Source organism: Paramormyrops kingsleyae, chromosome 2 (genome assembly GCF_048594095.1).
Source record: "Paramormyrops kingsleyae isolate MSU_618 chromosome 2, PKINGS_0.4, whole genome shotgun sequence".
Classification (NCBI taxonomy): domain Eukaryota; kingdom Metazoa; phylum Chordata; class Actinopteri; order Osteoglossiformes; family Mormyridae; genus Paramormyrops; species Paramormyrops kingsleyae.
Genome location: NC_132798.1, coordinates 15,673,767 through 15,698,877, shown reverse-complemented (window position 1 = coordinate 15,698,877; position 25,111 = coordinate 15,673,767). Strand labels below are relative to the sequence as shown.

Sequence of the window (25,111 nt, the reverse complement as noted above, 5' to 3'; positions counted from 1 at the left end):
CATGTGCTACCACATGTTGGTGTGAGAGGCTGCCATGTGACCCCCTGAGACATACACCCGCCCACGCTCCTGCCGAATCGGGACGCTTCCCTCATCAGGAATCATGCTGGGCAGAGGGGCTGTCGTGCGAGGTTAGCAGCCAGGGGGCGCTGTCCCATTTCATGTTCCCGGCAAGTAGGACTGCGTCATTTTTAGTTGTGTGATGGTTCATTCCAGCTCTGCTGTGTTATTCTGCAGATGACAGCTGCCTTCTGCCTATGCTAACATACTGCCCCCCCGCCCACTATAAACCCAGCCAGCACCCTGCTTTAGAGCTCGTCATGCCCCCCCGGTCTGATGCACCCTGTCGTTTAGGAGCCCTCTACCAGTCGGCTCACATTAGGGAAGCGGGGGTCTGACTCATTATCAGCTACCCGCAGTCCACCGTCTCTCCTCCTCACTGCTGTATATTTGATGAGCAACCCCCCCATGCCCCAGCTTCAGTGCATCCCCCCGCGGGGTGGGCCACTTTAATATTTCAGGGAGATGTGCAACAACACCGGCGTGGCTCCCCCTCCTGGGGGGTGGGGGGTGCATGAGGCGTGAGGGGCAAGTGTCGTTTGCGGATGTGAGTTGAACCCAAGCACGGGTCAGTGAGCCTCCATCCCCCCCCCACATCCCACCACCAAGGCCCTGCAGGCTGTAGCTACTGCTAGCAACTCTGCCGCCAGAGACATAGCAGCCTTTACAGCACATGGGCTATAATGCAGAACCGCCACAGCAACCGACTGCAGGACTACTGCCTGAGCCGCTGACGGCCTGCAGGATTACTGACTACTGCCTGAGCCGCTGACGGCCTGCAGGATTACTGACTACTGCTCCTGCAGCTGATGGGATCACAGCCACAATTACAGACAGTCAAGAGTCAACCAGGCCACAGTGCTACTGGCAGGACATTACCAGGGTTACTGACAGAAGCACCTCCAGAGCTACTGGCAGGAATATTTACAGGGCCACCTGGCTACTGACAGGACCACTTTGGCATCAAAGGGCTGTCGTTTCCTCCAAATGCCACGCAGATCCCCCTTTCTCCACCCTCTGAAGCAGCTGTATGGAAACGCCATACGACACGGGCTTCAGTACATGCCCCGCATCACAGGCTTCTTGTATGCGTGAGCAGGCCGGGGCACGGGGCTCCAGGAAAGCACTATCAGTCTAAGTCAGTTAGAGCCACAGGCCCAGTCAGACTATTCATCGCTCTGTCGTGCCACCGAGGCCTACGGTCCTGCTCATGCACACAGGGAGGGGGCTCTCACTGCAGCCTGCACCCCCCACTACAGCCAAGGAAAAGACTGGGGCGGGGGGGGGTAGTTGATTCCCAGAATAAAACAGCACATTTCAATTTCAGGGTCTACATCAGAACACCTAGTTGTCTGTGCAGGGAGATGGAGTGATGCCGCAGATGCCGAAGACAACTGAGATTAATTGGAACAGTTTAAATATTTATTCTGATTCCAGCCCTGCTCAGTGATGCCCCCTAGGGGCAAGAGAAACAATTTACCCATTCAATTGAAAAGGAAACCTTGCACTCAACACCTTGTAGCGCTTAACAATTTCCCCTTATGGCGCTTCAGTAATGGTTGTAATATAAAAAATGTAAAACATATAATGAAGAATATGCAAACAACATATTTTAGAAACAGAAATGTGTCGGGTAATGTTTGCCTGACATTAGCTATGGTCTCTGCGGTCTGAAATGTTTATGCTGTAAAGTCCCTCCGCATGCATTCACATTCATACTCAGGGTCGGCCTTCGCCCAGTTCTTACATAAACATCTGTCTGTACATGGTCACAAGGCAGTTAAGCGTATTCCATAATTCATAATTATAAGCATTACGCGACAAAATGCCACAGAAGCTAGGAGGGACAGTCTCTCTCTCTCTCTCTCTCTCTCATGGAGGCTTTGGGTTTGGGCACCAGAGCAGTTCTTACCTTTGAATTGAAGAATCAGGTCCAAGGTGGTGCATCAACACATGGAAAAAAAGAGAGACTGAAGTTAGCCAGGCATGTTAATGAGCTCACAGGTATCCATCCATATTAATGAACTCACAGGTACCCAAGTATCTATCCATCCATCTCTGTCTTAATGAGTTCACACGTACCAAGGAATCCATCCATCCATGTTGAGCAAAGTTATCCAGGTACGACCCTGTGTTAACAAGCTCACAGTTACCCAGGTATGATGCTATGGTATTTAGTTTACCGTTATTAACGTACGTATGAGTATATTGATAGTCCATCCTAAGCAATGGGTTCTATCGGCTCAAGTATTAGCACAAGTGACAGGCACTCTTCACAATGTGGTCTCTGGAAACTATAGACCCATCAAAAAACACTATTGAACCATCGGCCACGTAGGCAATCGATCGACACACTCTCAAAATACCAAAAAACCTTCTGTTGTAAAACTAGAGCACCAGTTTTATAAAACTATATACCAGGCGTTGAAAAACCACAGACCCAGAGTTTGAGAAGTACTGGCCATGTGGGAAAATGACTGAGCCAGCATCTCGGAATTCGCTGCTGTGGGCAGACAGGATAGCAGGCGCGTGGGAAATGCAGACCATGCAAATGTAACGCACACCCAGGACAAACCGCGCGGACAGAGTTCAGTCTGGGGAGCTACGCGTGTCAGTCTGCACAGTTTCCAGCTCCCCCCCCCCTGAGGCTCGCATCAGCCTGGGATCCCCTTCTACCCCGGCAATGCATTTAATTAAAGCGAGGCATGAGTTAACCTGTTCACTCCCATCTGGGTGAAACCGGAGAGCAGACAGTGATGATTTAAGCCCTTTAATTTAACGTTGGCACACATTCAGCAGACCACTGCAGGTCCTCACTGGAAAACAAACGACAGACAACTCGCGGAGAAGCTGGCGTCTCTGGCGGGGTCGCCACGGCGATCACAGCTGATGTAATGGAAACGGGATGAGAGGAGACTACGTAAGAAAAATTATGGAGTGTCGTGTTGAAGAGGAAGCGAGAAGGATCCGAACTGGGATCACAGGCACACATGGACATACCAAACTCAGCAACAAGCCTGCTGAGCTCCCAGTATAGTATCTGGCCAGAGACTTCAGAAGGCATGACTCTCTGTGGTTGGCCGTGATGAGATCACATGACAGGCTGTGGGTAAGAACCCGCCATCATAACCCTGCACGCAATGGGCGCAGAATGCAATGAGGAGAACAAAGACAACCTCAGAGAACAATGCAGGCAGGAATGAAACAGCCAGCTGTGGTAATTATGCATCGACGAAAGCACATCAAAATGCCCCCCCAAATTCACCCTGTCCAAAAGTATGACACCCCCCTACACCAAGTCTTATGTTTAGTATCCCAACCTCCCCCCTACCAGCCATTCCTCAATGAAAGACAATTTCCACAAAAAAGAGAATGGCCACAAAGCCAGCCCTATGTCTCAAATATGTCCGCTGTCTTCGAAAAGGCAGTAAAAAGAACATTTAAAATGTGGGCTGTAGGAGGAGAGAGGCGTACATGAAGGGGGGGGGGGGGGGCATGTGTTTCGGGTCACAGGCCCACAAGTCCACAAGAGGGTGCATGCGCATTACTAGCAGGAACGCGGCCTCCACACTAAGGTTTAAAGACGCAGGAGTCCCAGCAGCCTGCCATGACTCACACCCCCGCACATACGTCGGCCTCCCCGTGGCGTGATCATCAGAGGATGGTGAGGTGTGTGCCTGCTCTGGCGTCCTTTCATCCCCGGTTCTGGACGCCTGCTGCGTTTGGCCACCCAATTTTAAGAGGTGTGCCGAACTATCCGCTACATTACACCAGGCCGAAAAATGGGAGAAAATTTAAAAAAATAAAATAATAATAAAAAAAAAAAAACAGCATACCGACCAGCTGGTGCCCAAATACCCCCCCCCCCCCAAAAAAAGACACCTATACCGCTGCCGGTACGGTCACAGCTCAACAGGCCGGGAAGGGGAACGAGGTGTGTGTGCCACAGGGCAGTCTGAGGGGACGACGAGTCGAAATGCTGGTGTTGTACAGCACCTGAGTCACAAATTCTGGAGGGGCGGGGGTCCTGAAGTTATTAAAAAAAAAAAAAAAACATAAGTCAGATAGCAGGCTTTTAAAATACAGCAGCAGGCTGTGATTGACTTGCCCTACATATAAGTGCCCCCCCCCGGTTAGAAGGTATCTGGTATCCCCTGCTCATTTGCATGGATGGATTTAGCTGCTGCTCCACACCCAGTGACCCCCCAGCTTTTCAGTGTCCTTTCATCCCGGTTTGGTATGTTTTTCCGACCCCACATTAGGCCGGGGTTAAGGCTAGATGTGCAAATTACTACCTGCTTGTCCCGAGTTATTAATGCGCTGCCTTGACGTCGTAATTAAAACGCGCACTGGCTGAACTTGGCTCCGAATTTTAAACAGGGGAAGCAGACCCCCCCCCTCCCCGCTATTTCACCTGAGAAAAAAAAATCACTTAGCGCACAGTTTCCTCTGACAGCTGTAGCTCATTCAGAAGCTAATCTACGGCGCTAATCTGGCTCTGGAAAGAGCTCGACGTAATCGCTTACATCTCCCCGGGGGACGCGGCGTCTATCGATCCTCCGCCTGCAGTGTTTGCGCTGCAATTCTCCTAAGTGACGCGTTATCATCACGATCTGCGAAACGCGCAAAGCTGCTCCGCGCGCCGGCAAACGTACGCGCCTCCCGCACCTTAACCGGCAAACAAAAAGAACCGTTAGCGCCGTAGCGGCGGGACCACTGCAAAGCGTGAACCAGCTACTTTTTAAAACTCCGAAGTGCACCGTTTCAGGGAAAATGAAATTAAACATTATGCCTACCCTATAAACTAATTGTAAAAGTGAGCAGTAAAGTTAAATGAACAATGTCATCACTTGTAGCTTTTTTCCCCCTCAATTTTGCTTTAATCGCAGAACATAAAAGACGTTTTATAACGCCTGCTAAATTAATCGATTAAACTCCTCGCCCGCAGTGCTTCAGTCTTTGCTCGTTATTTCTGACTCCTGAGTCTTTACGTGAGGCATGCAGAGCCCGAACACTGGGGGGGTGCGGCGTCGCCGCCAGTCCTTCCCGGCAGCCCGCAGCTGGTTTAGTTCGTTAGCGCTTCCTCACTCCCGAAGCGTGACCCCCGCAGCTCGCCCTGGGCCCCGCCCCGGATGAGGCAGCCACCACCTAAGTGTCGCCGGGCGCCGCCGGTCCCGAACTGACGGCTCGCTGACAGATGAAATGGGACCCGCGGGGGGCGCGCGTGGAGCGAGTGTCTCGCAAAACAGACGTCACAGGCCGCCACACTGGCGCCCCCCGCCCGCAAAAAAACAACACTCCTCTCAGTCCATCATATTCTCACGATAATAAGGTGAGTCTCTGGTTTCCCAGCAGACCGGTACCCCGAGTTCCTAGAGGTTTGCGCCGTGAGGTCACGTGATGCGCGATCCCGCTGCTGTCTCACCACCGAACGCTATTAATGATAATTATTTACAGAAACACTGATATTTATTGCTGAAAAAACCTAATATCTTCTGCAGTAGAAGACCCAGTGAGCCGGTTATTTATTTTTTATTTGGAGGGGCGTGGCAGGCTAAAAGCTTTCTGGTTCAAGTCCCAGAACCATACCTGACTACAAACCTTCCAACCCAGTACTTAACCTAGCTGCTGCTGCTGAATAAATTCTGCTTTTCTGTGGAAAAGAGCTCCATACGACTTAGATGAGGCAAACGGTGCCACCTCCTCCAACTCGGGGAGGAGCAGGCACACGACTCCCCCTCCCTGGCGCTTTAAAATGTCACCCTTCGTCAGGGCCCGCCGCTGTCTGTCACAGCTACATTCATCTCCTCCAAAATAGAAGCGGAGAGAGAGAGAGAGAGAGGGGGATGAAAGGATCACCCTGCCGAACATCATCTGCAGGGAGTGTTAAGACCTCAACACATGTTGGCCTACTGGTGTCTCAATTTCTCCTGTCAAAATGCAATAAATACCTCATCTAAAGCGAGGATCTACTGCTATGTTATGGTGCACGTTACGCGCTTAGACTCCATTCCTGCTGCCTGGGAGAGTCATACAACTCCAGCAGCTGGAAGACTAGACATTTTCAGGAATGTAGCTACCGCTGTGAGAGCTACCCTACTGAGGATTTCGGGGGGGGTCAGGTGGGTCGAAGGTCTTGATACAGCTGGGGTGCGGTTCTGTGGGGTGGGTAAGTATGTTATCCAGGGGGCTGTCAAGCCCTAATTGATTTACTGCTGGAATGGTGTGTGGTAACATCTCATAAAGCACGGTGATCCATTTCACCTCTCCGTGAACTGGGAACAAAAGTGCGGAAACACACGGTGCATCGTTGCATTTTTCGCCGCCACCTGTGGGGCTCCAGTGGCTGCCGTCCGGTTCTACCTGGAGGGCCGGTAATTAGACAGGTGGGCAGCAGATAGAGGCACCGGCAGGGCGGAGGCGCAGGAGTCACCCCTGTGACACACTCACCTCTCCGTCCAGAAAACAGCGAGCGTGCGTGCTGACAAAGGCGCTTGCCATCCTCTCAGTTTACCCTATGCTCTCCGCCTGCCCTGCATGCCCCACCTTCCTGGAGGGCATTGTCGGGGAGGAACCGCAGAATGGCATGCTCTGATTGGTCAGGAGTGTCTACGTTGGGCGTGCCAGAAGAGCTTCCGCAGCTGGTCACATGGGGGAGGGGGCTCGTTTGCAGCGGTACTATGTAGTGCTCTCTCATCGCACTGTCGGGGCCAGAGTATCACGCTTTCCGCTATACCGTCGTTTCCCTAGTAACACGGAGACCGTCTCTTGCTCTTTCTCTCTCTCTCCCTGTTCACCCTCCATGTCACATCCTTATCCGTGATTCGCTGTGTGACGGCCCTGTGGGATGGAGAGCTCCATGGTCAAAGCCCAGAGCTGCTAAATAAGCTCACAGGTATGTAGATCCCCCCCCCCCCCCCCACGCACACACACACCCTGCAGTGGGAGGCCTCGGAAACATGCAGAATTTATTTAAAGAACACGGCTTCCCTATACGAACTCCCTCTTGCTTCTCTCTCATAACTAGGTTGTTACTCTCTGAAAGAATTCCTCTTTCTTCCGTCAAGGGGTTCGTTTTGCCAGAGCAGAGAGTCAAGGACAGGAGTGGGGAAGCTATTCAGGCCAAAAGGCACCTTCTGACCCGCAAACAGAGCCGCGTTTTTGGGCAATGGAAACTCCGTGGGACATCTCCTTGTGTCCAACACTGATACTGACAGAGGCCTACATTATTCATCCGCATAGAAGTTGCTTCCACTCCATCCTGTCGTTATACTCCTAACAGCCACAGACTAGAAGTTTTTAGCTGACCTGGGCGGGTGAAATCAGGCCTGAGGGGAGCTGTTAAGGTCAGCTACAAGCTGCCCTATCCCATAGAAAAGTGTTTCCCAGTTGTGTCCTCAGGGATCCGCAGGCAGTCCATGTTCTTGCTCCTTCCCAGCTCCCGGTAGGGAGCAAAAATGTGGACTGTCTGGCAGGGAGCTGAGAGGGACCAAAAATGTGGACTGTCTGTGGGTCTCTGAGGACTGGGTTAGGAAACACTGCCACAGACGGCGAAGCCAAGAGCTTTAGGCACTTCAAAGTTAATTTATTAAATGAGTCTCTGACAACTAATTATGGTGTCAGATGCGTAGACCCACAAAGCCAGTGATCATGCTCAGACAGAAAGCGGAATGACCCCCCAGGGGCCCCCGTGTCACAGGGCACGCACACGTGCCTCAGCGTTGTTTGTTTGGGGTGGGGAAACGTGTCAGACGTTCCAGGAAGGGGGCTGAGGAGCAGGGTAGCTGCACCGCCGTCTCCGGCAGCCACACGCTCAGCACGCGCTCCCGGAAACCGCGGCGAGATCGATGCTGCACAGGTAGGACGCCCGTTCTGGAGGTGGCCTGCAGGCATTCCGGCTATCGATCGTGGTGGAGGGAGATGGAGTCGAGTTTAGTGGAAGGGGTCCCTTTTATATTTCATACGTCTCCTTTTGTGAGTGAAAATCTCCAGGCAACAGAGACACGGAGTGAAGTGTTCCATGCACCCCCCCCGCCCGATGAGGGTTTTATTTATGCCCCGAAACAGGGAATGGAGAAGCAAAGTATCCACTCGTATCCATGGAGAGGACAGGACACACAAAGGAGCCAGGGGGGGTTTAACAGGGCTGAACTCAGTTAGAGCTGTTACACACAGCAATGCAGGGCAGAGAAGAGCAAGAGTGGACCCCCCCATGCTCTTGTCATTCAAAATGCACCACAGGAAGAGCCGCCCATAATGACATCAGTGGCCACCCCCCAGAGCCAGCGCCGATTCTGGGACAGGGATTGCACACCACTGACTTCTTTGGCTTTTGATGCCAGCTCCGTGCCCTAAATGAGCGTCCCGGCCACATTGCCATACCAAGCGTCCAATTCCCAGCCCACAAGGAAGAGCTGGCAATGACGGGACAGGGGACTCCATTAGCGTCCCTCCCACAGGCTAAGTCATCAATTATACCCCTTCAACGATGAGGATTACCATAAAGCAGAATTACATTAAGAGTAATAATCAGCACATGCCGCTTTATTGAAATGGAAGGAGAACAGGATTAGGCAGGACCGGAGTGTGTCCATCCGCCATCACGCCTGCCGTGCTTCATCCCAGTCACGTCTGCCGGATGACACGCACCGCGGTGAATCGGGACACGGGGGCATCCCGGGGCCCATCTCCCACCCTGCCTTCACACGCCCCAGAGCGGCCAGCATATTACATATGGGCCACTCTGGCTGACTTTGACAAATCACCCCTCCAGAACAGATGCAACACTTTTCTGTCCACACAGACAAAAACGAAGGAGGTAGAGGTACGGCTAAAATAAAACCTGATGTATCAAGTCAGCGACGTGACAAATCAATTTGCTTCTCTTTTAAAGACACCTTTAGCTGCTTAGCGTATGGGCCACGTCAGGATGAAAGGGGAGGGAATGTGACACCGAACGCCTGCCACACGGAGGGAGGACGTTTTCCTAACGGAATGGCTTCTCCAGGTGGTCGCTGAGTCACATGGGCGCGGCCACATTACTAAGGGACGCGTCACCCTGAGGCCCGAGGCCATCGGAAGGCTGCTTGTGGCAGTGTAACGTGAACTCTCAGCCACGTTTACTAGCCGGCAAACACACCGAAATGCCTTAGCCGACAGATGTGGCTTTTTAGCTAATAAACTCAGCTCCATTTTCTCTAGATTGTGTGGAGAAGACAGGTGACTCATCATCCACGGCCGATTCAGCACCTGACTTTCACTGGTGTGCAGTCTGCATGGCACTCACATTCCCGGGGTTCTGTGCACTCCTTGTATCCTGTGTTATGGTCTGCACAGTGCTCACATCCTGCATTACGGTCTGCACAGTACTCACATTCTGTGTTGTGGTCTGTGCAGTACTCACATCCCATGTTACAGTCTGTGCAATACTCACATCCTGTATTATGGTCTGCGCAGTACTCATGTCCTGTGTTGAGGCCTGCACAGTACTCCCATCCTGCATTATGGTCTGTGCAGTACTCATATCCCATGTTATGATCTGCACAGTACTCACATCCTGCGTTACAGTCCGCACAGTACTTACATCCTGCCCTATGTTGTGTGCAGAACTCGCATCAAGCTCTATGATCTGCACAGTACTGTGTTATAGTCTGTGCAGTACTGGCATCTCGCGTTACCATCTGTGAGGTACTCACATTCTGCATTACAGTCTGCGAAATACTGTGCACCCAGTGTCCTTCAGTTCCCTTCCACCCACAGAGGAAAATTTCATGGCAGTTATTTGTCAAAAGCATGCAAACGACTGGATCACTTTACACAGCAAAAAAGACGCATTCCGGATGGTTCAGGTGGGGTATTAAGCGTAGAAGGCAGCACGACAGCAGGGCACAGAAGCGGATCTGCTTATGAAGGCGGTTTTCATGTACAAGGGACTCCCCCAAGCCGGCTGTCTCAAAACCTCCCTGCCCTCCTTGTAGGGGAAGGGGAATTGATAATACTAGACTAAATCATTTCCCCCCCTGGGACCAACAAAGTATACCATACAATACCATAGCTCGAGAACCTAAGATGCTTCTGTAAAAAAAACTATGCTCTATAAAAAGCTAATAAATTTGTAAGCCCTCCTGCAAAAAAATGTTGTTTGTCAGGAAAATAAAAGAAATCAAATAAAGAGCAGATATTGGGCTGAGAAGCCCAGGAGGAGAGATGAAAGTGTCCTGTCAGGAGGTTATATGAGTTATTCTCTGGCAGCGCAGGGCCTGTTTAGTGTGACGCACCAACAGGAGAGCGCTGTCGGCGGACATCTTTGATCAGCTCACCGCGTCTCCTATTAAAGACGGCGCAGGCCGAGTAGAGTCACGCTCCGCTCCTGGTCTCCCTACTGACGCCCCGGAGCAGCGAACAGAACAGGACAGCACCGCTTTCACGGAGCGGTCGACAGTGTCTCCCCATCATTAAGCAGCGGGACATTACAGCTATCTGCCAAACGACTTCCGATAGCTAGAATATGGCCAGTGCTTTGGGGATAGTCAACATTAGGCTCATGTCGTCCATGAATGATTCGCTCATTATGAAATAATCTTGAAAGAAATTATATCAGTTTCTGCGCTGATTTGTTCAGTTCATTCACCGAGAGTGTTATAATCCAGGAATGATGTTGGTGAGCCACACAGTGCAACTGGAGACAGACACACCCTTTTTCATTAACAAAGAATGACTGACGGAGAATTTTTCAAGGGGAGTCCTCCCCCACCTGGCTAAAAATAATTAAAGGGGGTTATAAGTGAATAAATCAGTGAATGTGAATTTGAGCAAACTAAAAAGAAACAAATCGAATAGTGATTTCCATCACTAGTCAACATGAATACTAATTTATAATTCTTCATTGGCTCTCTGAGCACATTAAAGCTGAAGATAGCTGAAGCAGCTTGCCTATGGGGAGTCACACATCACCATGATGCCATGCACATCTTTGGTCCTCCTTAAGACACACCCCCCAGGCCCTGCCCACCATCACTGGATTTGTCCCCGATCACTACCGATGCCACAATCTGACCACTCGCGGTGACTCGACTCAAGTAACCGTGGTACTAAAAAAGGTACGCCAGACCAAGATCGACAGATGGTACTTCAAAGAGGCCCACTCCCCGGGTTCTAGCCGTCAACGCGAGCTGTTTACCTGACATAATGAAACGATCAAAATGAGAAACAGCCGACAGGAGCATTTAACACCTCGACACACCTCTGTAAAAAAAAATGAGAAGGCTGAAGGGGTGACTCCCAGGGCCAGAAGAAGACGCAGAAGCACATGAGGTATTAAATATTAACAGGCAAATATTCAGCCGCCCTTCTGCTCTTTCCATTAAGGCCCCACACTTCTGGAGGTGATAATGGAGCTGGACGTGGCGGCATGAAGGTAAGGATCCTCATGGGGGTGTGAGCGTGCTTCTGTGGGGTAAGGTCAAAAGGAGACCGTAATGAGCCTCTGCCAGCTCAGATCCTGCACACCGTGGACCGCCCCCACAATCCACGGCACGGGGGCGGAATCAATATGGAGACACACCTCTGTCAGCCAGCAGTCCATGTTCTCCGGTGATGCCGTCTTCATTTATCGCCGTCAACGGGTCCTGACAGAACCACCGCTCAATCTCTTAGGTGCCCTTTGGCGGCCCGTAAAAAAGCCTGCTCTCAAAATCTTTTCTCAACACGAGACCTGAAACATTTTTCTATATTTCCCTCCAAATTTCCTAACAATCTTAACAGTTATAAGGGTTTAAAGGTTACCGACAAGGACAGAAAGTAAATGTTACGGGTGCGATTACTTAAAAAAAATTACCCCAGGGGCACTATTGCTACTGCCTGATGAAAACATCACCACAAAATAAGATTGGGGATAAAATGGGGTGCAGAGCGATGATTGTGAGACAGACCTGCATTGGTACTAATCCAGCCATATAGGGAGACAAAAGGGGCTCAGGAACACACAGAAAATGGCTCTGGGTTCGAATCCCGGTAGGGTGTGCATGTGTTGTTTGTGGGAGTTTTACTTACACAAAAATGTTCTGAGTGCAGAAGGATAAATGATTGGTTCAGGGAGATAACCAATCACATTGTAGAGGAGGTGGATCCTGGCAAGACATCTGATTGGTTGGTCCCACCTCTAGTTGCTTGGACCCACCTCCTCTACAATGTGATTGGTTATCTCCCTGAACCAATCATTTATCCTACTGCCCTCAGAACATTTTTGCATAAGTAAAACTCCCATGAGCGCAAGTGTTACCCCTGCACATGTAACTTAATTCAAAATACCCTGTCAACAGGCTTACAAAAAGGCTTTTGGCTTAGTAGACAGGACTAGGTAAACTGAATAATTTACATTTTATTCACTCGACTGGTTTGTCTGTGAGGCTCCTGTCAAATCGTGCAAACAGAGGTAACGGGATGAACAATAGTTGTTGACATCGGCGTGTGAAGAACCATCTGAGAGGGGAGCCGCCTGTTTAGTCTGGGAAGTCAAAATTCAGCCTTTATTCTCTGACAGGCTGGAAGAAACGTTTTTAGGTCACGTTCATTAGGGAGAATTTTCGAAGGTGGCTTTCTCTGGTAGGTCTTCCAAACACTGAATGCTCAGCTTCCAGGTTCATGGAGACCTTGATGGAAGCATGTGAGGAGAGGAGGACACGACCAAGGCACCCAGATCTAAATCACACGGCGATCTCCGTGGCGTAGCCCTCAGTAGATGTGGCTTAGCATGGGGGCACGTGGTTGGAGTGAAGAGATCGACTGCAGTGTGGAAAGGTTACTGAAGGGTTAGATATAAAAAGCTGTGCAGTCTCGGAGGCCCTGGCTCAGAGAGTTCACGCCATCTTAGCCGGGATAAGTACCTCTCCCACCCCGCCCTGTCACCCCTCAGAACAAAATCCATTATTCACACACTGGGTACATGAGACACGGTACCACACTTTACTCCAACGGATCAACCTCCTTTTGTGTTCAGGCAACTCCGTGGAGGTTCGAGAATCAGTCTAGATGGGAATTCTGGAAAAGTTTAACTCTAAGCAGCAAGGATTCCTCTTTTCACGATGTAGCCATCAGAGGATTAACATCCGTCCTCTCCTGGTAAGTGCAAGAATTTTGTGGTTTTTTTTAAGCGTGCAGTATGTTTGTGGCGCAGGCCACGTAACAACATGATGAATAATGTCGCTGTTGCTATATGACATTTGCAGACTCATTCTTTTTAAACATCATCACCCTGCATCTGAAACACAAGAAGTCGCAGGCACACTGATTTTCACAGTTATAGGACAAACAAATGATTACTGACAAAAAGGTCAAAAGAAATGGTTTCCCTGACTGTTTAATAATGAAGTCTGGAAGGGGGGGGTTAGGATACTTTACAGCGTGTGGGTGTGTCAAGGTATCCATGTGCCCCTGGGGACACTACCTCTATCCTGTAGTCATGACACCAATTTGGAGGGTGGGAGACAAGGAACGGGAAAAAGGTGAAAATCCTTCATTCCTGAGGATCTCCAGCTATCCTGTGAGCTGCTTTCTGTTTCCCTGGTCAGCTCTGTACCCCACCCAGGGGCAGGCAAAATATCACGCGCTGTCACCTTCACCCGTGCCATTCAGGGACTTTGAAAAGGCACATCACAGCTGGACTGCTCCTGTCCGGGGTACGTGCTTCAGAAAAGCCAAACCCGTATCTCTCCGTACTTCCTCCGATGGGGTAATTAAGCAGGGAATCCTAGCCTGCTGGGTTCTGCTTTGTCAAGCTGTGAGCTTCCTTCTCGAGCGGGACTGGGGGAAATGATGCAACGTAACAGCAAATCGATCAGCGCTTTGAGAGACAGGCAAACATCCCGGCATCAAAACCATCTCTGGCGATGTTGCCTTCTTTCAGTTGGACACATCTCCTTCCTTCCTGCTCGGTCTCCCTGCCATTTGATTTTGTTTTGCTTTGTTCTTCTGTAGAAGATAATTCTCACTACACCCCATGCCAAACTACAGCTCCTGGTGAAACAGGGCACCCTGAACCAAGGCAGATATTGGGACCCAGATATTAACAACAATGGCTCACTGGAAAAGTCAAAACGCAAGAGCTGCAATGCACACTGTAGACAGCAGGGGGCGTACTGGTTAAAGAACGCAAACACATGATGCTCTGCAGTTGAGGAAGTCTGTCACACAGTCTGAAGGGGGTAAAACCAACAGCCACAGGAATGCTGAGTAACCCCCCCCACACCACCCTCTTTCCAATGCAGAACTCCAGTGATGATAAAGACCACATCCAATATGAACTTGAAAGAGACAAAATATTTTGAAGGCCCTTCCCTCCTCCTCCACTTGTGGGTCTGCACGAGGCTGACAGAACTCCACGAGTCCCTCTGTGGGGGTCACCAAAAGTTCAGGTAAGCAAAAATAAAGACGGGAATGAGGAGGCAGCGGCTTTAAAGATGCTGTCTGGCAGTTTGCACTGTAGGCCTCGCTGTTTGTGCTGCGGGGCATGGAGGCAGCCGCTTTGTACGTCAAACGCCGTCCCTCAAAGCCTGGGTGAGGCTCCACAGTGCGCGCGGTTCACCAGCTCTCACCGTCATTAAAAGCTGTTTACGTTCAAATTCCCTGCCATTCACAGATGCATCACGGATACTGCTGGAAACATCATCAACAAGTTTGACAGGGTATCGGATTCGGAACAGCGGGAACTCACCCGAATGCGGCGTTCAAAAGCCTAAAGTCTTAGCTAATGGGGGAGTTCTGCTAACCCAAAAATGCAAAACAAATGAATAAGACTCATGCACAGGAATAAGTGAATAAGTGCCCAGTCATCTCCGAAACAATGATGGGCTCCCGGGAGGTGGGGGGGGTGGCTCTTATAGCTCATCAGTAGCTTTACTACACTTTTCTTTGCTTGCTGTTTCGTGCCCCCCCCCCGCCCAATTTCCTCCCTTCCTCTTGCTGTACAGCACTCCCACCTCCTCCTCATGGAAATGGATTGCCCCCCCAAGTCTGGGAGGGCCTGGGCAGGTTTTTTGTGTCACTGTGGACTTGGGAAAGAGAATCCCCTTCTATGCCACACTCGTGCCACCCAAGGTAGGAATTGTGGGAGGGTTCCTGACAGTAGCTGCCATTACTGCAACCCCCCCTGCATGGTCCTCAGCCCCCACAGGGGCAAACTCCTTAGAACCTCTAACCTATAACACATCTAACCAGAAATGCTTTATTGTTCACTACAGCAAACCAGCACAAATCCAGTTACAGTCAGCAAACCAGTGCCATACACCGTCCTCTTCGTCCTTGCGGACACGTGACCCTTTCCCACTTTTGATTAATTGCCCCGCTGGCAGGCCTCCTGCCCCAAGGCACACGCTCAGTCCCAGCTGGGAGGGCTGAGGGCCGGGGCTGACTCTGGCGTGCGTGCCGGGGCGCCCCCTGTTGGCTGATTTCGGCCACCAGAGCCGATTTTTTTTATGGTGCGGGGCCATAACACACAGGCAATAATTCATACAGAGGAGCCAACCTTATCATTAGCCAATGACGTGTTTAGAATCAGTGAGTGACAGGAGAGGGGACACTTCAGGGGCCAATCAGCTTTCACCTGGAGACAGCGCCCCTGTAGCCCCACCCCTTTGTACACCCCTGGCCTCAGCCCTCCACGTAGGTGTGGGGTGTCAACTCCACTCTGGACCCACCTTCCTCTGCCTGTAGCCCCGGCCATCCGGCCCACAGCTGTGGGGGGTGGGGGGTGGGGGGTGGGGGGCGGGGGGGGGGGGGGGCGTACCTGATTAGCGCCAGCACATCTCAAACATGCAGGGGCAAAGCACTACCTTTCAGGGATTTTCTCATGCTGTGAGAAAAGATTAAATTCCAAGGGATCTTCCCCGCTATCCCTGGCCCAGAATGCCCTGCTCCTCCCCTGTTTTCTGCTGCTCTTCTGGGTGTGAGTCCTAAACTTATTATATATGCGCCCCCCCCTCCTCCAAATAAACCCACCGAAATGACACCCTACTGTGCGGGAACAGTTTTGGGGGGATTTTCTATTGGTCACCCAGGGCTCCGTGCCACAATCCAGTGTGGCTGTTGTGCCCGCTGCTGGGAGAATGACACCCGGGAGGGGGGTTGGGGATCTCCAGCAGGAGCTAATGGTCAAAGAAGCTTTAGTGTAGTCAAGAAAGAAAGACAGAGGAGGAAAGAAAAAGAGAGAGAAGGATAGAAAGCGAAGAAAGCGAGGAACGGTTATTTTAGGAGTGAAAGAAACCTGAGCCCAGTAAATGGTGTTAAGGCCACTTCATCAGGGCTTGACAGTGCCAGCCGCGGCCAGCAGGGGTCGCTGTGGTCTCTTTCCTCTCTGCTGCTGCCAAGCAGTCTGGCCTGAGGTGCGATGGGAGTGGTCAGGAACACCTTAAACCTGGAAGTGCACAGAATTGTGTTACAGCCCCGGAAAGAGAACAAGAATAGAACGGAAACCTGAGGGCGACGCATGGGGACAAAGCAGAGAGAGAGCAGCTCCTCCCCTTTTCAGAGGCGGCAACAGCGACATGGACCCTGCCGGTCTCCACCTGCCCCGTCCCAAATGGGACTCTGAGGTTTCCTGTTTTCTTTCTCTTTCTGGGGGCTGTAAGACGATTCCGTTTCAGGTGTCCGCTTCAGCATCTGTGGCCGGGTGGGGAACACGTCACTTGGCCAAAGCATGGCCTACAAATGACAAAACATCCTCAAAGATGACAGCAAACTTCCTTGTATCGTTTCACGGTTAAAAGGGCGACCTCCGTACGGAAGGACAAACCGCCTCCCAGTTGGCTGCGTGCGGCCCATTCCGGCCCATTCCGGCCTGCTAATTGGCCATTCCTGTGTGCCACACCATAAGGGTTATTCATGTATCACCCTCCACTGCTGGGAGAGTACAGGACACTCTTTGGGTAGGTTTTAGATAATAAAACAGAGCCCTACTTTGCGGCTCACTCTCTTAATACACTAAATTTATTCCTCAAAAATGACATCTGTAGGTTGTTTCAGACCAGCACAGAGGTTACTCACTTCCATTTCCCCTCCTGAGATTCAAACCCAGTGACCTTCATTTGTGAGTCCCATTCGTTAAATAAACTTGATACTACCTGCTCAGCACCTCAGCCATACTACCAGCTATGAAACTCTGCAGGCTATGAGCAAATGAGGTATCACTACAAGCATTTTACATATGTGGGCAAAGGATTCTGGGAGCTCACTCTCTCCAAGCTCCCTCCCAAGCTACGCGTGGTGAGCTACCGGCCAGCCACGGCTGTGCAGGGACCCCCGGCTGCTGAATATTTCTCTCTGTGTCTCCCCGGTCGGGCTGCCAGAGGGGCATCAAAGGCAGACCATCCTCTGGATTTCCTTCACTAAACAGATTAGATGTATCAAAGTGACCCTCGCAGCCAGAGAGGCACGGATATGAGAGGCGGCCGGAGGCGGCGCCAGGGGACCGGCGGCCAGTGGACAGGCAGCGCCGCGAGGATCCGTGGTTAAACACAGCTTTCAGTACTTTCTGCATCTGCTCTTGAGCCTTTCCCTCCCCACCTCTCCATCCTTCAATACCCTCCAGGTTCCTGTAACACCCCTCTTCCCCATACATTTCAGTTTCATTATTTACATGGTGCTGCTGAAGGCATTTTCACCCCGAGAGGTTCATGCAGCTACTCGCGTTTTTTCCTTTCCAGGTGAATGACCATGCTATGTGGTACAACAGCAGTGCCCATGACAGGATCTGAATCCCAGAACTTTTGGTAAGCTTGGCCCCTTAGCTATTTTAGGCCTATCGTGTAGTGTCTTACACGGGAAGGCGCTGCAGACGGCGTGTCCCCTCCAACCTCCCCCTCCCCTGAGGTCCCAGAAGATGCTTAAGCTAATGCACACTGCACAGTGGCGCTCAGTGGTATCAGGTGTCACTGAATAACCTGCCTTTGTTCCGGGCGGGGAGCATGGACCTGGGCGTGTGCACCCATGAGCGCCTGAGGAGACGGTTTCATCTGAACAGGATCCGCATTCAGGCTGACCCTCACTGTGCCAACGTGAAAACGACGCCAAAGCCGAAATTCAGTAAGTCTTTTCATGCACCCCTCCTGTCCGATCCACTTTTTTGATGTCGGGCTGCTTAAAGGAAGGCAGATCCGGGACCATGCTTTGGAAGAACCTCTGGCTATGTAAAGTGTAGAAGATGCTCTGTTTTTAGAGGCACAAAAGCCCCCAGGCATGTCCTGAGACTGGGGTATCGTGTAACGTGAGAGGTGCCCACCCCTGGACGACTGACACATAACGTCCGGATTTAGCAGAATACATTCCGCTCAAAGGCACCACAACGGCGCCCCCTATGCAGCAAGGCCGGCGGACCCAAAGCTGAAAGTCTGGACGACTCGCATCACGACGGGAGAACAGGCGCCTCTGTGAGGCGCGGACTCACATGTGTGTGTCAGCCGGTATTGCAGAGGAGTGGAAAAGCGCGTTTTACGGCGAGCTGTCCGCGTGAAACAGGACAAGTGCCCCTTTGTCTGGGGCCGAAACCAGCGGCGCCTCACATTTTAGGGGGGCTCTCAGATGCCTTGTAACATAACAGGCTTTTTTTTCACCCAGTTTGCATCCTTTACACCGTTAATCTCCTGAAGGCCTCTCAAAGAGCGCACTCTGGGGTGGGGGGGGGGGGGGAGCTGCCATTCCCCCTCGCATGTGACGTATTTTATTTGAGCAGTGAAACAGCGATGTTAAACATTTGTAAGACTGGCCCTCAATTTGTGGGAGGGGGGGGGGGGGGATTGCGGGGGTTGAGATGCTGGGCTCGGGTGGGGGGGACACACTCTCCCTCCTACACTTCTCTGGCAGCTTCCACATTTCTCGTGGGTTTCCGTGCATACCATGCAATTATATTTCAGTTCAGCTTTGACTTAATCAGTTGCATTAATAAGAAAATGGGCTAAACGTCCCTTAAAATCTATACACACACACATGCACAGACACGCACAGACACACACAGAAACACACACACACACAGCATCATGTTTCACTGTGACCTGTTTCTACAGCTGTGCATTTCTTGCGCATCCGCAGCACACGATCTCGCTTGGGGCTCTATCCTGAACACCCGGAAAAATGCCGCTTTCGTTAACCTCCGAGCTGCACCCGCCGTCATATTTTTACAACTTTAAATAGCTGCCGTGTAGCTCTGACACGCATGCTTTTCTTCAGTTAACTCTTGCAAAAAAAATCCCACAAGCAGGTCTCACCCATGGCGGTTTTGGCTCGCCGGCTGCCACGCACCATCCCCTCCCTCTGCAATTAGATACCCCTGCGGGCCTTCGGGACACCCCCCCCCCCCGGTTCCTCTGTGTTTCTTGTTCGCCCCACAATGTTTCGAAGAGGCCCCACCCCCATGGCTGACGTTGACTAACGGATGGATTTCCACACCCCACCCTGTCACCCTGGTAATTTGGGGTTACCGCAATAACCAAGGAGGGGAGACAGAGGGGAAACAATTGGAGAGGAAAGCAAATAGGGAGAGAACGAGGGAGACAGAGGGAGGGAGGGAGAGGCAGAGAGAGAGAAAAAGGGGGGAGAGGGAAAGAGAGACGAAGAGAGAGAGAGAGAGAGAGCAAACAAATAAAGGAGACAGGGGCCTGTTAAAGTCCCCTAGTCAGGTAACACAGGACTTTGCCCCTGAGCTGACTGATCCATGTCTGGCGTGGGGGTGTGGGCACTTAGCGAAGGTGGAGGTGATCCAGAGGCATGTGGAGGCGGAGAGTGGAAGTTCTTACAAGAAGCTAATCAAGGGGAAGTAATATAGGCAGGAGGCAAGAGGCACGCCCGAGGCACGAGGCACGCCCGAGGCACGAGGCACGCCCTAATCCTCCCAAACATACTGCAAGGAGTCGGCTTCCGTGTGGGACGGAGCCCTGGTCCGTATGGGGGCAGGAGAGCAGGGAGAGCGAGACCTGCCTGGAAACGGTACAGAACCAGGCCAGCGTGGGCCAGGTGAGATTCACCCAGGAGCCAGGAAGGGCGCCCCCATTGAGAGGGGGGAGGGAAGCCTTCTGCTGCCGGCGAGCGGTTCTGGACCACGCCCAGGACAATGGAGGCCTACTCCGATACACATCACACAGCTTGAGGAAAGGCAGCTCCTGACAAGGCTGACGTTACATACAGAGAATGGACACAATGGATGAAAGAACAGGATAATTACCACGGGTTACAGGAAAGAGGCGGAATCGCTTCAGGTGCACCTGTACCCACGATTCCATGGCGATCAGTTGGCCTCACTGACATGCAGATGCAGAAGGACTTGGATACCCGACGCAGCAAAGGGACATGGCATTAAAAGAATGAATATTACTGAGGTCAGATAGGCAGCAGCTGAAAGGATTATGGGAAATCTCGGCCTGATAAAGGAATTTGGAGCTGGGGAGGGTAATTTGAGGCTGGGGGTGAAAGAGGGAGTGAAAGAAATGGAGGCAGCATGGCAGAACAAACTGGGGGCCGGTCTGGCCTCACCACGAACGGGTCGCACCGATTTTCGGGCCACTGAAGAGACTGATGGTACTGTTCCTCAGGCCTAGCGTGAAAAGGTCACATGCTGGGAGGAGGGGGCGGCGAACAACCTTCCTCTCTAATTCTTCTTGGCAGACAAGGGGGGTGTCGAGGGAACAAGGGAGCAGGGGAAGGAGCACCGGGCTGAAATGGAGGAAAACAGAATAGAAGAGTTTTCTTGACCTTGCCGTAAGCGAAGAGGTGATCCTCGACCCCAGAGGCGCCACACTCCTCACCGCCCGTAAACATAGGCTGTCCCCCCCCCCCCCCCACAGGTTTTGGGTCTCCCGCCGGATGAATGGAAAATACAGAGAGATCCCTTTGCAGGACGAGGGAGATCTCTATTTCCAGCTGCCCCCCCTACCGTGGGGCTGTCATCTTCTGCAGGGCGGGGGCAGGAGGAGGGGGGAAGGTTCGCATCTCACCTTCCTCTGCCTGAATTTAGGCCAGTGGAAACCAGCCCAGAAACACCAACTGTGGAAATTCTCTTTTTTTCTGGGTGGAATAATCGGGCTGGGTGTGGCCCGGGGGGGGGGGGGGGGGGGGGGGGGCTATGGTGGATCAAAGGAGTAGCCCCCCCCCAAGCCTGAGGAATTACACCAAACCTAGAGAAGACCCCCCCACTACACTGCGTGCGATGAGGCATCACTGTGGAAGGCAGGGTAAACACAGCCAGCCGAGTTTATGGGGGGGGGGGCGGATCCAGGGCAGGGAAGGTGGTCTCTGTGGGCCCACTGAACGTCCATTTTGCCCTGTTTATGGTGTGAGCAAGACGAGTGGTTACTGGGGGGGGGGGGGGGGGGGGGGGTGCCAGTATTACAGGCTACAGTTACCCAGAGAAGAGCACACGTGTCACAATGCATGTATTTATGAATACTCTATGCATTGTGTATGTGTGTGTGTCTGTGTGTGTGTCTGTGATTCACTCAAATTATTTGAGATTCAAGTACAGCACAGTTCAGTAAGACCTCAAGGCACTGAGAAGAAAGCCAGCACAAAGGCAGGCGAATTCTCCTCTTTTGGTTCCACTTCTCTGAAATAAAAACAGGATTGTTACAACACAGGGACGACAATTACTGCCCTGGCTCACGTTTGTCAAACTTTCCTAATGAAAAGGCACCTTTGAAAGCCTCGTGGCCGGATCAAACAGCCTCCTCCATGCCCTTCCCAAACACCTCAGGACGTCTCCAAATGAGATCATTTTGCTGCTGGAGTCTCCTCCGACCCGTGTGAGCAGACATCTCCGCCCAGAGCCACCGCTCACTGCCGTTTAATGATAGCCCTTTTGTTAAGACTTAGTCTCCGGGGTAACTCCGGCAGAAACCGTTCAGATAACAGACACTTTACCGAGAAAAAACGCAGTTTCTCCTGAGAAATGACAGACATAAGTGCCATAAAACACCACTAATATTTGGCTCTTGAGATGAAAAACCTACTTGGGCTCTTGAAGAACATGAGCTGAGAAGCATGTCCTGACCCTGTGGGACCTGCAGAAGCCTGCAGCCTCTCCACCCGTCTCCGTGGCTTCCCTCCCGCTGTTTCATCACGCTGGCACTGAAGCTAAAGCCCAAAACCGTCCTGCCCCCCCCGGGGACCCCAGTGCTTTCAGCTGACCACGGCGGGGCAGATCCCAGCTCTCCATTCCAGACAGATGACGGACGGATGGGGGGGGGGGGGGAGTGGTGTTCTGAGTTATGTTTGGATTATATTGTGGGGACCAAATGCCCCCACAACGTGATAAAACCTGTTATTTTGACGTTGTGGGATCACCGTTTCAGTCCTCACAAGGGGACACTCCATTTTATAAAAATCTGTGACTGCAATCAAAAAACTAAAATTGCCAAAAGTCTTGAATTTGTTTTGTTACTTATGGTTAAGGTTAGGGCTAGAGTTTGCCCATAGAAAAGAATGGATGGTCCCCACAAAAATGTGAGTACAAGTCTGTGTGTGTGTGTGTGGATTATGTTTATACTACATTTTGGGGACCAAATGTACCCCACATTACGATAAAAAACAATTTTTTTTTGACGTTGTGGGGTCCATTTTTCAGGTCTGTGAATGCAATCAAAAAACTAAAAATGCCTAGAACTAAAAAAGTCCTAGAAACAAAAGTATTTCGTTTGATTACTTATGGTTAAGGTTAGGGCTGGGTAGGGGTTAAGGTCGTCATGTTGGGATTAGAGTTTTCCCCATAGAAATTAATGGAGAGTCCCCACAAAGATATAATTACAAACCTGTGTGTGTGTGTGTGTGTGTGTGGCTGGCCTCTTCACTCTCCTTATAAGGTACTGTCGATCAATTGGAAAATGACTCAAAAATATTGTATTGTACACATCATATCAGGGTTATTTTGGTTTGATCAGAGGACACCTTCCAGGGCACCTCTGCCCCCCACCCGACCCAGGAAAGGGGGACTGATGGCGAGGCGTGTTCCCCCGGCACAGAGCGGCCTCGCGGAGATCCCCCTGCCCTGGGCGCGCTCAAAGGAGACATACCTCACCTTTCAAAAAAGTCCCTCCCTGGGGGTGGGTGCGGGCCGACCGTCCTCCGAAGATTGATGTCATCAGAATGAAGAAAAGCCACCGCTGTGGCGAGGCCAGCCTTAACCCCACCGCCAAAGACCACGACCCCCCGCCAATGATGCCAGCTCAGCAGGCTGCTAGAGGGATGCCTGAACACATCAGCAAGGGGGAGGGCCCTGCTTGGGGGGGGGGGGGGGGCTTTCCATACACAGCATTCCGTCTCGTGCATCACCGTCAGCTGAAGAGCAGCCATGCGACACTCAGTCAACGCTGGACGCCGGTCAGTAATGCACAGTGATGGATGTGACCCCCCCCCCCCCCCCACCCCCGGACCCCGTGCATTGATGCTACGGTAAACAGACACCTCAGAAGAATTAACAGTGAAGATGACAGTGGTCAGGAGTCACTGCAGTGATGTCACTGATTAGCCTCACGTTCTGCCTGGGTTAGGAGTCACTGCAGAGATGACTCATTGAAAAACACGCTCACAAGAATCAGAAAATGACCGAGATAGAGCAGGGTAGTGCCACTCGAGACCGCTGACACTACGCTAAAGGTTAGAGAGCTACAGTCCATCACACCCCCTCACAAGACACTGCTGTGGTCTCTGAGCACCACCCCCCCCCACCCCAAGGATCGATTCTCAGGAGCGGTGGAAAAACCGGGAGTGACAGTCTAAAAGGACAGACGCCCTTTTGGGGCGGGAGGATTGACAGTGTGACCTTCTCTCCCCAGACAGAGCCACTGGGAGCAGACAAGCATGCACCTAGACCTCCATACGTGCACATACACACGAGCATGCAGCTAGACCTCCATACGTGCACATACACACGAGCATGCAGCTAGACCTCCATACGTGCACATACAGACGAGCATGCACCTAGACCTCCATACGTACACATACAGACGAGCATGCAGCTAGACCTCCATACGTGCACATACAGATGAGCATGCACCTAGACCTCCGTACGTGCACATACACAGGAGGTGCGCTGTCGCGGGGCCCGGAGGAGCCGCTACTCCGGGGCCAACCCCTCCCTCCCCCTCCGGAGATGACAGCCAGCCAAATGGGCGTCACACATCCCCCAGGGACTGATCATCTGGCTGATAAGGGCTGGTGTAGAAGTGCGTTAAAGTCAGAGGGAGCGAGCACACTGCTATCGATTTACATTACATGACTAAGGGTCATGGTGGGAGTCTGAGACCTGCCATATGTACATCTCACCCCTCCACATGGAGGAAATTAGATTAACCCCCCCAGGACCCTGATGGCCCAGTCTCACTGCACTTAAAGCCCACTTTCATTGGCCAACAGCAGCTGCCTGTGTAAAAGCAAGAAGAGACTAGATGGCTGACAGGGTATCGGCTAATGGTAAACATGGACGCTAACATGACCGGTTGTGTATTAACACGCCATGTCACCAAGTGGCTCCACGCACCCCGACGAATGTCAGAGCCTCCTGGCTCTCACAGGGCAAGCTGTGGTGCGAAAACCACACAGTGTGGCTCTGTTTTCCAGAGCTCTAACAATGGTAAATAGAACAACGGAACAATCAGAACAATTGGAACAATCACAAGAATCAGAGCAATTGGAACAATCAAAACAATCGGAACTTTCAGAACGTGCAAAACGACTGCAACCATCAGAACTTTTAGAACTTTCTGAATGTTCAGAAAATTCCCTGGCTAGATAAGTGAGAATGTAAATGTACAGATGAGTCATACATTTAAAGAACTGTTTAAAATCCCTGGAAGGGCAAGCTGTTATACCCTTGAGCTACATAAGGAGTACAGCCTCAGTACACATTGAAAACTGCTATGGAAAAAGGGTCCACCAAGCACTGAAATCCTAATAACAGCGGGGAGTTTCAGAATTGGCCGTCTTCCGTAACTTTGCAAGTGCTTGTCACCAGGCAGGACGCATTCGGTTCCGCTCTGAAACAATGCCAGGCCTTCTGAAAGGATCTTCTACAGAAATA

The 25,111-nt window shown here is 51.5% G+C and overlaps 1 protein-coding gene and 1 long non-coding RNA gene across 10 annotated transcripts in view; one reads left to right on the top strand and one right to left on the bottom strand.

Moving 5' to 3' along the window:
- Window positions 1-25,111, bottom strand: part of unc5ca (unc-5 netrin receptor Ca) — a 118,071-nt gene that overhangs the window by 76,531 nt on the left and 16,429 nt on the right. Inside the window, exons 1-2 of one of the 8 annotated variants that reach the window (XM_023836622.2) lie at window positions 5,052-5,182; window positions 4,587-4,728 (exon numbers count right to left, since the gene is read on the bottom strand). The exons of 2 other annotated variants lie outside the window; for them this stretch is intronic. Coding sequence is in view for 2 of the 6 variants with exons in the window: in XM_072706495.1 (XP_072562596.1) it covers window positions 2,143-2,158 (16 nt within the window). In the remaining 4 variants the exon portion in view is untranslated. 5 more of the 8 variants (XM_023836621.2, XM_023836624.2, XM_023836625.2 and 2 more) reach the window with 5 other exon arrangements.
- Window positions 5,255-18,681, top strand: LOC111856561 (uncharacterized). 2 transcript variants are annotated; one of them, XR_011985186.1, is made up of 8 exons: window positions 5,255-5,392; window positions 6,914-6,955; window positions 11,428-11,476; window positions 13,058-13,179; window positions 14,325-14,471; window positions 17,757-17,822; window positions 18,017-18,135; window positions 18,269-18,681. It is a non-coding gene; the product is annotated as an uncharacterized lncRNA (long non-coding RNA). The 2 variants fall into 2 exon arrangements; XR_002841163.2 differs by having other exon boundaries at window positions 18,366-18,678.